The 15,296-nt window shown below is 40.2% G+C and overlaps 1 protein-coding gene across 3 annotated transcripts in view; it reads right to left on the minus strand.

Annotated features, from left to right (window-relative positions):
- LOC122539987 (sodium channel protein type 4 subunit alpha-like) overlaps positions 1-15,296 on the minus strand; it is a 189,059-nt gene that overhangs the window by 101,321 nt on the left and 72,442 nt on the right. For all 3 annotated transcript variants that reach the window (XM_087977901.1, XM_087977899.1, XM_087977902.1), the window contains 6 exons: positions 13,307-13,427; positions 12,565-12,652; positions 9,895-10,023; positions 5,062-5,153; positions 2,808-3,068; positions 519-582 (listed from right to left, as the gene is read on the minus strand). In XM_087977901.1, the coding sequence (XP_087834027.1) occupies positions 519-582; positions 2,808-3,068; positions 5,062-5,153; positions 9,895-10,023; positions 12,565-12,652; positions 13,307-13,427 (755 nt within the window). The remainder of the gene's footprint in view (positions 1-518; positions 583-2,807; positions 3,069-5,061; positions 5,154-9,894; positions 10,024-12,564; positions 12,653-13,306; positions 13,428-15,296) is intronic.

The following is a 15,296-nucleotide window of genomic DNA, read 5'->3' on the forward strand; positions in this document are numbered from 1 at the left end:
GGACCAATCTGGAATGTCAGCCTAGAACATATGCAGTGGAACTATGAACCAACAACTTTCTCAATCACAGGCAAAAGGGTTATCCACTGAGTCACAACTGACAACGGACATTTAAAACAACTTGATAGCCACGTTAAAATAGCCCAGGCCAGGAATTTACCTCAAATCTGTTAACTAGAAAGCTAAAAACAGCCTGCAGAGGAAATTAAACCCAATTAATCTCCTTTATGTTAAAAGGACATTCTCTGTAAACTTGTGTACAGGATAGAGATTTATGGATAAAAGCAGGTGTTCGTGTCAGATGTCGGTCATATCATCCGCTGGCCTTTCTCTTCTCAAAGATGGTGGGTCAAGCAGCACTTTAATCAGTGCATTCCCGGCATCAGCTGTTGTTTCACTCGTCCGGTTGTTTAATGCTTAAACAATGATCCAGTGATAGACAGGGATTTAAGTTTTCTGCAGACTAACAATGCAATTGTTCTGGCTGGAATTAAAACAAACAAAAGAAAGTAACTTACCCAGCATCTGTGCCATTCCCACACAGGAGAGCATCAGGAGAACCTTCTAGAAAGTATTGGTTATCTTGATATTGAAAAGAAACACAGGTAATTTAGCATCGCTGGATCACATTGACTTATAAATAAAAACAAAAATTATTGACATTGTGACACTTAGGTCCTTGGAGAATTATTTTCCTGTTATGATATATGTCCTTTATTGTGCTGAAGACTGACTGGTATCTACTGTTAAGTGACTGATTTATCTTGAAGGTTGCACTTCAAAAAAAACCTTAAGAAAGGAGAATATTTTTCAGCAAGAGAGTGAGGAGCCCGTGTAATTCTCTGCCACTTAAAGCAGTTCAAGTAAAATAATTTAGAGATTGATACAGTTCTTAATGCTAAAGGGGTCAAATAGTATGGGGAAAATTGTGAACAGGGTATGATGTTCAATGCTCAGTTATGATCATGTGGAATGGGGAGCAGAGTGAAAGGGCGGAATGGCCTACATTTTCTATGTCTAAAGGTGTAGATTTGGGAGCTGTGGAACCAAGCGGGTTATTCTTTTATTTGATGGTCAGGTTTGACTATTTTCTTTAAATGAATAGTCACTAGTTGGCCACAACATTGCTCTGAAATGTATACCTTATGCTGGTATGTCTGCCAATGGTGAGGGGATACCATAAACTTTTCTGATGGCCCACGTACCCCTGACATGCCTGCAGACGTGCTCAAGCCTTCAGTGATTAGGCACCTCCTTCAAGGACTTATTACCACATCAAGTGGTTCCCCTCCACCCCTTTGCCCATAAGCACTGTTCCTTGTGGCTACTCTCTGCAGCCCTTGTCTTAAACCCCTCCCCTCCCCTCTACATCATGAGAACTCCCTCACTTAGCTAGTCCTGGAATCTGGGGCTTAGGATAGGGGTCTGCCGTAGATATTATCTGATCACTCTGATCGGATAATACCTCCAAACACAAGACTTCCTGCACTGGAGGTGTTACTGCACACCTCAGAGCAAGAAGAAATTGAACCTGTGCCTCCCTACCCAAAGAGAGGGACACTACCACTGTACCCCATTGCAGACAGCTTACATTCAGAATCTTGGCCACCTCTGTCTAAAGTGGTCTCTAAGATGGGACGGCCTGCCCAAGTGAGGGGAAGAAATCCCATCTCCAGCCAATGAATATTTTGGGGAACACTGATGGGCTGCAGGGTGCTATGGCACCCACCAACTCATTGGGTATCAAGAATGCTATCCTCGCCATATGAGAAACTCAGCCCCTTGTTTGTACAATTCAAAGCATTTCATTAGTTTACAATAATTGGTACAAAACTCACGAATAGCCCATGTGGACAAGGGAGATGTTAGTGAATCATTGGAGTAAATGTTGTTGAAATTGAGACAAAAGCACATTGTAAGAAACTATTTAACACAACAATATTCGTGCCTAAAATTGACTAATGAGACAAGGGATGTCATTCCCCAAGACAAAAAAAGGAAAAAAGTTCCAAAAAATTTTTTATGGATTGACCTGAATTATAGTTGAGAATGATTTAAAGGGATCCAGTACCAAGGGTTGATTTTAGATGAAAGAAAATAATTGGGTGTAGTTATCATATGGCAAGGGAACAGGTTGTGATTATGGCATGCTATTAAAATCTCCCTTATACTTACATTTTGATTGTTTTCAATGTTTGCTGAGATGTGGGCATCACTGACAAAACTAACATTTATTACCCATGCCTAACTGCCCTGAACTCAGTGCTTTCTTAGGCCATTTCAGAGGATAAAGTGAGGTCTGCAGATGCTGGAGATCAGAGCTGAAAATGTGTTGCTGGAAAAGCGCAGCAGGTCAGGCAGCATCCAGGGAACAGGAGAATCGACGTTTCGGGCATAAGCCCTAACTTTGCTCACAAGCCTGTTGTCAGCTCTGTATTGTTATGGACCAGGCCAGACCCCCTCAAAGCATTTCAAGAAGGGCTTATGCCTGAAATGTCGATTCTCCTGTTCCCTGGATGCTGCCTGACCTGCTGCGCTTTTCCAGCAACACATTTTCATTTCAGAGGATAATTAAGAGACAATTACATCTATGGCTTTGGGATAACATGTAAGCCAGACTGAATAAGAATGACAGATTTCCTCTCCTAACCAACATCACAGGGGTTTTACAATAATTGAATATAATTGTCATGGTCACTGTTATTGAGAATAGCTTTCAGTTCCAGGTTTTATTTATCATGAAAGCAAGCAAATAATATTTTGTACACATATTGAATCAGAATATAGGTAAATGGCATAAATAATACCTTCATTTTCTAGGTAGGCTTTCAAGTCGAATTCTGTATTGATCAGGCTATCATTGTCCATTCCTGACCCACTCTCTATGAAGGTGTAATTATATAACAGCTCTGGAGATGGTGGCCATATCACACATTTGTGTCTCAAATTTCCCATAAACAGCTGTAGGCCAACAAGTGCAAATACACTCAAACAGAAAACTGTCAGGATCATCACATCTGATAATTTCTTTACTGACTGGATCAGAGCTCCAACAATCGTTTTTAGCCCTAGTGAACAGAAAAGTAAGTTGCATGTTAAATTGAATCCTAGCCCGAGAACTCAAAATATAAAGGATGTTGAATATCACACTGATCCATTTGCTTCAGTCATGGTAACAGTAACCATAGAATTGGAACTAATTACTCATTCAAAATTCAATACAAATTGGTTTTAATTGTAGGCAACTTATACTGAAAGGAAGCAGCTTACATTAATTTCTTCCCATTTTTGAAAATGCTGTCTGTGTTTTTATTCAAATGGTATTATAGTTTATCTTCATTTTCTCCTGTCCTTGAAGCTTTAACTTCATTGGGGACTGTCACAGTTCTATATTACTGTATATAGGGACATCTACTCCTGTCTGATAAAGGTTTTTATCATTGCATTTAGATTAGATTAGATTACGTACTGTGTGGAAACAGTCCCTTCGGCCCAACAAGTCACACCAACCCTCCGAAGAGCAACCCACCCAGACCCATTCCCCTACATTTACCCCTTCATCTAACACTACGGGCAATTTAGCATGGCCAATTCACCTATCTGCACATCTTTGGACTGTGGGAGGAAACTGGAGCACCCGGAGGAAACCCGCACAGACACAGGGAGAATGTGCAAACTCCACACAGACAGTTGCCTGAGGTGGGAATTGAACCGGGTCTCTGGTACTGTGAGGCAGCAGTGCTAACCACTGTGCCACCGTGCCACCCATGTGCCACTGTGCCACCCATGATAGAACCCAGGTCGTCAAAGAAACTGGAGAATGCAGTTGCTTTTTGTCCCGGAGCTGTATGTTAAATGTGTCCACTTGCTGTAAATACCATGTATAAAATGAGTCTAATCCCAATCCACAGAACAAGACAACATAACTATATTATAACCTCATGGCTTCAAGGTGTTTCCATGTGCTTTGCAACCATTGAAGTGCAGCTGCTCTAGTAACACAGGAAAGGTGCAATCTGAAATTGTTTCAATAGATGTATACCTGACAATCTCAGAACGCCTGGCCCCAGCATTAAATTCCTGAGGATAGGACTGCGGCATATTGCAGCAGAGACAGACAAAGTTTTACACTGCATCAATTAATGAATCAGGTATAAGGGGTGTGCCTGACGTTTATGTTGTTGTTGAAATGAGGTTGACTTCTGCCTGGTGTCATGATTTGAGTGCCTGCAGAAAGTGAATCCTGGAGCCACACAAAGGGGCAAGAGTTGTCCTGAGGAAATGGGATTCTCCAATCAGGGTTCTACACTCGCCCCATTTGCTTTTGTCACTTTTCTATTGCAGGAGTTCATGTCGTCATTTTAGGACTTGCCGGATGTGGCGCAGCAATATTGTTCAATTTTGTTAAACAGATTTAAGAACTCAGTGAGCACCAACCTCCTGACAAATCGAACTTATTTTGGAGTACTTTGTACAGTTCTGGTCGCCCAGCTACAGAAGGATATTGTTAAATTGGAGAGAAAATATTTACCAGGGCTTTGCCAGGAATGGAAGGTTGAGATATAAAAATAGACTGTATAGGTTGGAACATCTTCCACTGGAGCGTAGGAAGTTGAGGAGTGACCGTATAGAGGTTTTTTAAAATTACAAGGGGCATCGATAAGATGATTAGCGAAGGTCTTATCCGCAGGGTAGGGGAGTTCAAAACTAGGGGGCACATTTTTAAGGTCAGAAGAGAAAGATTTAAAAGGAACCTGAGGGGCAACCTTTTCAGACAGAGAGTGGTTTGTATGTGGAATGAACTGTCAGAGGAAGTGATAGACGCAGGTACAATTACAATATTTAAAAGACAATTGGACAGGTATATAAATAGGAAAAGTTTAGAGGGATATGGGCCAAAAGCTGGTAAATGGGGCTAGCTTAGCTTGGGAAACTTGGTTGGCATAGATGAGTTGGACCGAAAGATTTGTTCTGCATAACTCTATGCCTCTATAACAATGAAATGGCCACCTTATGTATTTAATAATCAGCAAAATACATAAAACATTCCATAGCACCTACCTGGAATAACTGTGATGGTTTTCAGTGCCCGGAGCACTCTAAATGTTCTTAGGGCTGAGACATTACCCAAATCCACAAATTCAGTGACATATCTAATCAATGACAACAGGATAGAGAGCAGCAATGTTTAGTCAGTCAGAGTTGACATCAAGAAATTAATATTTCATCAAATATTTATACCACCCGTATTTGATAACTGTATCAAGGTGGATGACCAGTCCTCCCATTCTCCTAAATGGTTTGCCATTATTAAGCCAAATTTCATTGTGATATTGAAACAAAGTGACACAGGCACTTGGGGAAGGTTTGACATTGTGTTGTGTAATAGTATGAATGGGTATATTGGGGTATTCGAGGAGAAAGTGAGGTCTGCAGATGCTGGAGATCAAAGTTGAAACTTTATTGCTGGAACAGCACAGCAGGTCAGGCAGCATCCAGGGAACAGGAGATTCGACGTTTCGGGCACAGGGCCTTCTTCAGGAATCCTGAAGAAGGGCCTGTGCCCGAAACGTCGAATCTCCTGTTCCCTGGATGCTGCCTGAACTGCTGTGCTGTTCCAGCAATAAAGTTTCAACTATATTGGGGTATTGACAAGTCAATTTCATATTCTCTACTTTAATGGAATTTTTAATTCACATATTCTGTTAGATCACAAAGAAATGGTTAAAGAAATTCCTCATGAATGGTGCTGAACAGATAGCTAAATCTTGCATTTATATTGCTCCTTTCATACCATCAGGATTTGCTTTACACGTTACATTTTTTGCAGCTATGCATGCAGCAGTTACAGTGGAATTTGACCCAGTGATAGTGAAAGCATTGCGCATAGGACAGAATCTTTCCAGTCAACATGAAACCATGAAGGAGATTGGATGCATAGAAAGTTAGGTGTGCTGTCATCACAATGCTTTCTTGACTCCACTCAAGTAAGCTCTGGGCAGAAAGGATGCCAGGCATCTTACTGCCTCATCTCTTATTGTGGATTGTTGGTCTTAGAATCACTTAGAATAGTCAATCACACCCTGCTTCCATTGGTTAGCATGCAAGTAAACATGGCTGGAGCTTCACCTAGTTGGTATCTCATTTTGAGCAATGCCTGGTTTTCGCCTGGCATAAAAACAAAATTCTATAGAATCTGGTGACTCTCAGCAGGTCTGGCAGCATCTGTGGAGAGAGGAACTGAGTTAACATTTCAAGTTCAATGACTTTTTTAGAATTTCGAAGAGTCATCGAACACAAACATTAATTCTATTTCTCACTTCACAGAAACTGATGGACCTGTTGAGTTTCTTCACTACTTTCTGTTTTTATTACTGCTCCCAGCATGCTCTCCTGTACTCATCATTGAATGGGGGTTAGTTCCTTGGTCTGCCAGTAATGATAGAGAGAGAGAGAGGTATGGCAGATCATGAAATTACAGATTGGAATGTAATATATTTCTGCTGACGATAGCTCACAGCATTTCACGGATGCCTGGTTCTGAGCTGCTAGCTCTATTCGGAATGTATCAATTTTAGCATCGTGCCATAGAACATAATTAAGGTGCTCTGACCATCAAGAAGGGACTTTGTCTCCATGAAGACTGTGTCGTGGTCGGACCAATTCTGTCATGGACAGATGCATCCGCAACAGGTTAAATAAGATTTCCCCTCCTGCTGGTTCCCTTTTCATCTGCCACAGGCTGAGCCTGGTAGATGTGCCTTTAAGAACTCAAAAAGATCAATCTGAGCCATTCTTGGTGGTGAGCCATCATCAAATCAGAAGCGATGACGTTTGCTGATGATTGCACAATGCTCAGGACTATTTGTGGCTCCTTAGTCCGTGTCCATATACAGCAGGTTCTGGCAACATTCAGTCTGGGGTTGCTAAATGCAAATAACATTAATGCCACACAGTGACAGACAATCACCATCTCTAGTGAGGTAGAATTAGACTGATCAACAGTGCCTCACTGACTAGGCACTACAAGACACAGCTACAGAATGGCATTATAGGGCCACAAAGGAAATATTAATCTGAAGTTGCAGAAAGGGGAACGTTGGTTGAACGTTAGTCAATTACATACCTCAGCAAACTTGGGCTTGCAAGGATTGAAAGTTTGGGAGATCTTATTCAGGTCCCAAAAAAGGCAGTAAGTCTTTCATGAGGGCCGCAATGGAGGGAATCATTTAGTTAAACCATGGAAAGATGGAATCATCCCGTAAAATCATGATGAAAGCAGGCAGTATTTATTAAAGCTGCAAACAGCAGAATTCATAGAGGAAAACCACAAAAAAGGTGGAAATCTTCCACTTTACTCGCAAAAAGTGGAAACCCACCCCACCCCATTGCAGCAGCACAGAGTGTCAGAATTGCTATTACTGTGAAATAGAAATCTCTTAAATGCATGCAAATTGATAATCCTCTGAGGAATACATCAGAAAAAATGTTGCCAGAAAAATTTAATTTCAGAGGTGGACCACATAGAACACAGAATTGAATGCATTGAAGGAAACAACTCCAGGGATACGGAATCATTTCTAAATTAGATAGCAAATCAGGAGCTGAACAAATGAATGCATTTCCATTTAGATCTGGGAGAAACATTGATGATGTAATTTTATCAAGACATAAATAAATAATAGATACTTTTGAAGTGAAGTGACCCTAAAATTAATAAAATTCTTGAAAGAAGAGTTCAACACCAGAGTTATTTCATAAATTATTTCATGAATGATCTGAATGGACCAGTGAAGCAAAGCAACTATGGTGTCTTCAAGTCAAAATTCTAAAGAGACAGAATTACAGGAATTGCTGATGAGTCTTTGTCAGATTTATTACAATTCAAAGAAGATCTGATTCTAGAAAATGCCAGCCAGATGGTGAGTGAAGTAAAAGTTCAGAAGCTATAAAGACCAATCCTAAGAAGAGAAGATCAATCTTGGCACAGGGGACCAGCAGACTTCATTCAATTCTTACATTGTAAAACCACAAACAACACAAATCGAGAAATAATACAGTTACTACAACAAGTGTCAGATCCTAAAAGTCCTTGCTGAAACTGAAAAAAACTTCAAAGTCACAGTCAATACCCAGTTTTTAAAGTGAATGTCATATTTGTTACATGATAGGCTACTTTCAGAAAATGTGCAGAAGTGGAACAGTTTTAGAAAGAAAGAAATCAAAAAGTTATTAACTCAAAACATGAATTTCATGTTAGATATTTTTCTGACTGAATGAGAATGAGCTAACAAGGATGTCTCTGAGAATGCAAATATTCTGAAGAAGTTCACCTGTGAATCTGTATTTGTGCAGAGCAAACTGTTGATGACAGCAGACGTACTCTTTAGATAATTGACAGCTTTACCAAGCATTGTTTTCGGTTGAATTTTACCGTAGGCCAGCTAAGGGCCCATTTCAAGGAGGTTAAGGGAGGGTTTCTCTCCTTGAGCTCTAACAAATTATCTCAGACAACTCTCAATCCCTCATCTCATTATATGTACACCACACCTCTATTGCACCTCTATGGGCTATGTTGCATTCACCAACAGTGGAAATACTTGCTTCTGCTGGAATGTTCTAGAATTTTTGCTGGCAGCATCACATTTAAAAGTGAGCTGGTTTCCAGTCATAAATATCCCTTCACAATGTACATAATGGGAGGGATACAAGAAAGAAATGCTTCTGAGGTCATTCACATCTACAAGTCTATCAAGACATGATAAGGTTCAGTCCTATCATGCACATGAGGCTTTACACTACAATGGGCACCGCACGTGAGACAATCATTACATTTATGATAGGGGCAAGAGGATTGAGTCAGGAATCTAAACAGAAAAAATACATTTATCAAAGGATCTGCAGAAGAGCAGAGATGATATATTGGTTGTACTTCAAAGAAGTTGCGCGAAGGAAACACAGTAATCTTATCCCCATCAAGGGTTCACCATCCAGCATTGATCAGTTGGAATGATTGCAGTCAGTTAGGAAGAGAATCAAAGTTAATGGTTTACAAACTAGGAAACTGTCAATCTATAAGTCCCAAGATAATGCTTTTTGGGAGAATAGTGAAACTCTCAAATCATTTGAATTTGTAAAATCAGAGACTTGGGAGGAGATGGGGCAATGGTAAATGTAACTTTAGTTACAAATGTATAGCATTAGTAATGAAAAAGAAGCTTGGAGGTAGATGTTAACTGTCATATAATCACACTCTGAAGGGTATGATGGCGGTCAGGGCCTCCAGCTGCTGCCAATGAATATCGGAAATTTCTGAGTGAAAAGTATTTACTTGTCATGTGCTAAGTTTTGTTAGCAAGGTTTGATAATGGAATGGGGAAGGGACTTTGACAGCAAGTCTGCATTTTGGCCTGGCTGCAACCAAAACCGTGACAAAGAAGAGAATGGATTCCCACTGTTCAATATTGAACTGCAAATTGTGGTCTTCTTGTGGAATATGAGCCATGTGATGTGTGTGCCCACCAATGGAAAGAATATCCATCTGATGTCATGATTATAGGAGCGCGGAGGGGAATATTAAAGCCTATACATGGGTTCATCTGGGAATGCACCACGGAATGATTTCTCCCTGCTGCACTCTCTGACCTTTCTGTTCCTGGGATCTAACCAGCATAGGAGAAGATAATTAGCCACCCACAACAGTTCCACATTGGTGACAGGTCCGACAGATCTGTGAGACAGAGCTTTGTAATGAATGAGAGCCATTTGGGGGGGAAGGATTATTATCTCCAAGTCTGTATATATTTTACATTGAATGTGGTTCGATATTGGTGATGAAGCCTTGTAATTTCTACCTGAAGGAACTTTATCAACATATGGGTAATTGTTACTTACGCCATTGTGATGACACTAAAATCCAGCCAGTTCCATGGATCACGAAGAAATGTAAAGTCATCAATGACAAATCCACGAGCAAATATCTTTATCATTGCTTCAAAGGTATAAATCCCAGTGAATGCATACCTGCAGATAAACAATTAAGGCAGATAGGAATGAAGTGGGCAAAAGTAACATTGTAAGTCAATAAATCAGGATCCAATTAAAAGTAACTTAAATACTGGACTGCATTTTTTAAACATTACATTTCTTTAGGAAAAACATCCATTATATCACATTGGTAGTGTCCCTACCTCTGAGCCAGGAGACCTGGGGTTTAAGTTCCACCTGTTCCAGAGGTGTGTAAGAACATCTCTAAACATGTTGATTAGAAAATATCTATTTTGGTGGTCATCAAATTTACATAACCTACCATTGAAAAGTATGAGTCAATTATTAGCAAAGTGTTTAATGCAAAGATAATCTCAACCAAAGGACTCATGTACAGGCAGTTTAATATAAAACATCAAGCCAAAGGACCTTTTGCCATCTGCATCCAGGTATCAGACAGTCTTACACACAAATCTTTCTCTATTAATGCCATGCCTTTGCCTGATTTTTAATTTGGGATGGCGTTTTACATGCCAGGGGTAGGAACGGAAATCTGAATACATCCGTTATAGTAAAATAGATATGAAGTAATGAAAAGAATTCAAAATAATTCTCAGACATTTACTGTGTCAGGGTTGGCCAGTTTTAGTGAGTCTACAGAATGACATATGAAGTTACAAAAAAAAATCTTAAGGAAGATTATCCTTTTGCTCTTGTCAAAATACAAACATGTATTTGAAACCTGATCCAATTACATTGACTTTCTCTACTGTCTCCAGCTTCTGCACCCTCATTAATCTACCTAACCTATTGTTTGCTCCTCATGTGCCCCATTCCCTAAGGCTCAATTTCTGGCCCTCTTTACTTGCTTCTCCACACACCACCCCTTGGCAGCTTCCACATCTCCTGATGATACAAACATCTAGCTCTCCATCACCACTGACAATAGGACCACTACTGGTTGAATAATTCGCCAACATCAAGTCACGAATGAGCCATAATTTTCTCTAACTTAGATTTGATAATGCTGTTTAGTTTCACCATAACCTATAGGCACATTTGTCCCAATCTCACACCAGAATACCCCTTTCTAACTGCTGCTTTAGGCTGAATCCAATGTGCAATCATAATGTTTTGACTCTGACCTGAGTTTCCAGTTTCTTATTCTATACATCAGCTTACTGCTTTCTTACATCCATGCTCTTTAAATATCTCCTTGCTGCTGGAGCCTGCCTGATAACTTCATTCAATCCAACCTTGACTTTCACAATGTGTTCCTTGCAAATTTCCTCTTAGATCAATTCAAAATTGCCCAAGTTCTATTATATTTATATTTCCTACATTAAAATTTATTCTCATCAAATTTGCTTCGCTCCTCAAACTGATATTCATATTCTTAAGCCTAATTTTTCTCCAAAATATCACCCAATTAATTATTGTAAATTCCTGAAATTCCCCAAATCTTAGATTCCACTGGTACTCTGATTCTAATTTGCTTTGCATATCTTCTTCCTCCATTTCACAAACGATAGAAGGCTTTGACCATTTTGATTCAACTCTCTGGAAAAACCTGAACTGCTAACTTCTAAAATCTGTACAGAACCCATCTCTTTGACATTGTGTTTAGTTACCACATTTTACTCTTCTGATCCTACTCAGGCTTTCTGTTTCTCTGACTCTTCTCCATTGTGATGTTTATATGTTAAAGTCACTATCTGAACAAGCATTCTTATTGGGAAGCTCCTTCCAATTTAAGTGCTGGACTGTTCTTCCAATACTATTGAGAAGCTCTTCTAAGTGAGGTGACGATAGGGACAAGTGGTTAAAAGATCCATGAGCTAAGGGAGCGAAATGGAATGGAACAGAAATCCTGCTGCTGTTTCTTATTCAGGGAATGTGACTGAGATGTGAGGACCAAATTTGTCTGAGTTTGGATGTTCCTTATTGCCCATGGACACATGAGAAAACTGGCACTTGTGCAGGGTACTAGAGGGTTGGAGGTGCGAACAACACATTTCAGAAATATATCTCCGAAATGAGGTGAGGAAATTGGAGGAGCAAAACATTGTCTAATTAAAGAGAATACGGACCATTTCAGAAATAATTTTTTAAAATAAGGAATATTATCCGACTGGACAGAGACTTAAAGGGATAATGTGTTATTAAGCCATGTGCTTCATTGGTGAATATTTAGTTCTTGCATCTATCTTTAATACAGGTGGAGTTTTTTTTAACAAAAATTAATATTTAGATAATAATTGCAAGGCCAACATTTCTGCCACTCTCTGTTGTCCTTGATACATGGTACTTGGTCTTCTTGAACAATCCATGTGGTAAATGCACTTGCACACTACTGAGCTGCAATGCCAGTGCAGCTCCACTCACTTTGAAGCACTATCAGAGAATTAACAGTGAACTATAACAGCAAATACTAACAATACACTCGGTCTTATCTGCTAACAGAACATCAGTATGCCACAATTCCAGGACAGCTGTGAATAATGATCAAACATTTACCAACAATGACACATGAATTAATAAAGTGATTAGCAAGAAGAAATTAATTCATAAACTTACTCTACATTTTTTGTCCAAGGCGCTGGATCACTCATTGTCATGAACACACAGTTTGCTAAAATTGTAAACATGATGAATAAACTAAATAATTTACAAAATCAAGGTTAAGGAAAACAGCATCTCTTATATCTCTATTAAATATTATTTAATATTTTCTATTACTCAAAGCATTGATACACACTGAATTATTGCTACCTAAGGAGGAATGATGGTTCAGTGGTTAGCATTGCTGTCCCCCAGTGTGAAGGACTCAGGTTCAATTCTACCTTCAGATCACTGTGTAGAATTTGCATATTCTCCCTGTGTCTGTGTGGGTTTGCTCTGGTTTCCTTCCACAGTCCAAAGATGTGCAGGTTAGATGATTCAGCCATTCTAAATTGCCCCTTGTGTGCAGGCTAGATGGATTAGCTATGGGGATAGATCTGGGTGGATGCTTTTTGGAGGATTTGATGTACTGAATGCACACTTTAGGAATTATATCGATATTCTGCTGTCTTCCTTTCATTCCAAGAGATATTCGATGCTACAGTTAACTGCTTGCTTTCCTGATATTGCAACAGGTTATTGGATTATTCCAATCTGTCTCCACCGTCATTTAAACTCTTCAACGATGATTTATTTTCCTAAGTTTAGCCCACACTTTACTCACAAAATAGCTAATAAAAAAGAGCTGTGGTATTTACATGTTTTCAATAGCAGTCTCTAAACAAAAATCATCTCTGCAGAAGTGAGCAAGAAGGATATGAATGGATAAGGATTTTGATGGCAATTCTCCGGAGGGGGTGAAAGGGACTCAGCAAGTACAGTGCAGACGTTGTACTGAACCGAAAAATGGCATTCCCCTTGTTTATCACAATGAATGTCTGAAACAGAAAACAAAACACGGGTTAATGTGACAATGGAGTTCGAGAGACGAGTAAAGCAGTTTGAACCAACTTGTTTTTGACCTCCGTGCTACCAAATTGTAAGTTGCTGGTTTTGCAATATTAACCTTTCTGGGGAATAATTACCTGGACCTAGAGAGAAAGGTTGAGGGAAATACTCAGGGGAGAAAGTGAGGTCTGCAGATGCTGGAGATCAAAGTTGAAACTTTATTGCTGGAACAGCACAGCAGGTCAGGCAGCATCCAGGGAACAGGAGATTCGACGTTTCGGGCACAGGCCTGTGCCCGAAACGTCGAATCTCCTGTTCCCTGGATGCTGCCTGACCTGCTGTGCTGTTCCAGCAATAAAGTTTCAACTGAGGGAAATACTCAGTTCTGCATAGACTAACTCTAACCCAATCGCATTGACAGTATGTGGCCTGGAAACTATTGCTCAAGGTTTCGGCCAGTAGGCTAGAGACATTTGCAATTTCGCCAGTGGTTAATTTTATGAATGAACTGCATTTACCATGTTCCATTTGCTTTGCTGCCACAGGAGATTGCAAGGAGCAGGATGCTTTAGAGATCTGTTTGAGGAAAGTAGGTAGAGTTTTCAGGATGAGCAAATCTGAGGGTAGAGGATGGGTGCTGGCAGCAGAACAGAAGATTACTGTGATAATTGAAGGGAACTGACTGTGCACTCTGCTACAGCCTCTCAACAACTGGAAAAAGTGGGACAATTACATTACTTGCCTTCTCCCCACTTCAAGAAAATTTCAGTTGGAGCCATACAGCACAGCAAGTAGAATAATTACCATTTGAAGCAGGGGAGTTGGTTGCTGATTTTGAAATGAAGCCTGAAGATTAAATCAAACTGGTAATTAGCTGTTCAAAGGCTGCCTTAGATTTTTGTTTGGTGGCATTTGTTGTTCATTTGAGAAACAGATAGCAGGTAATTAAAACAACCTCCAGCTTTTCCGATCTCCCACGGCAAAGCATCATAGGATGATCAGCCCAGTTCCTCCATTTCATCTGTAGTTCGAATCAAATATCACAGGGCCTTAAAATTACAATTGCAATGATTAGAGTGCAAATGCTCAGCTCATTGTGTGAAACTGCTATTTTAATGCAGCTGTTAATCTGTCTAAAATAAATGTGTTAACACTTCAATGAGGAAATTTGATTATGAAAACATTATGTGCTGGCCTTCTAATATTCACACAGCACCATTTCAAAACTAATAAGATTACAAGAGAACAAAGCATAGCAGCTGCAATTCAATATGAGCAACATACAAATCAGATTGAGAGCCAGGCCAGCCGTACTGTGGACAAATCTTGCTGAAGCAGTGGTGCTTTCACCAGTCATTTGGAGAGGTGCCAACAGACCTGTCCCAAGGACTCTCCTTCTCAAACTCTTCCCTCACCTGAGATCTGGTGGCCCTCAGATTAAATCACCACCAGTTGCTTCTCTCTAATAAGAGAACAGCACCTATGATCTGGTAAGACTATGGCAACACAACAACAACCCATGAACGGACCCACCAACCACATTTTCAATCTGGTATTGGCAAGGCCAACGGTGAACTTTGAGTGGAATTGAGATCAGTTTCAGCCAGTCAGCAGCACCATAGACAAAACTGTAGATGCTGCTGGAATTGCATCCTTGCTGTCCCAAGATCATGGAGAACACAAGACCAAGGTAAGTGGTTTTTGAGTGGTGGCTTTCTGGATTGAGGGGTGGGATGGCACAGAGAGAGGGAATGGCAGTGGGACAGGAAGCAAGAGCTCCCCTCCCTGTGCCCAGTCTCTTAATTGGGCAGTGATTGTTTTGGGTGAGGGACTTTGTCACCCTCTTTCCCAGACTGCTG

Source organism: Chiloscyllium plagiosum, unplaced genomic scaffold (assembly GCF_037043375.1).
Source record: "Chiloscyllium plagiosum isolate Xiang-an unplaced genomic scaffold, Cpla_swu_hap1 HiC_scaffold_32, whole genome shotgun sequence".
NCBI classification, from domain to species: Eukaryota; Metazoa; Chordata; class Chondrichthyes; order Orectolobiformes; family Hemiscylliidae; genus Chiloscyllium; species Chiloscyllium plagiosum.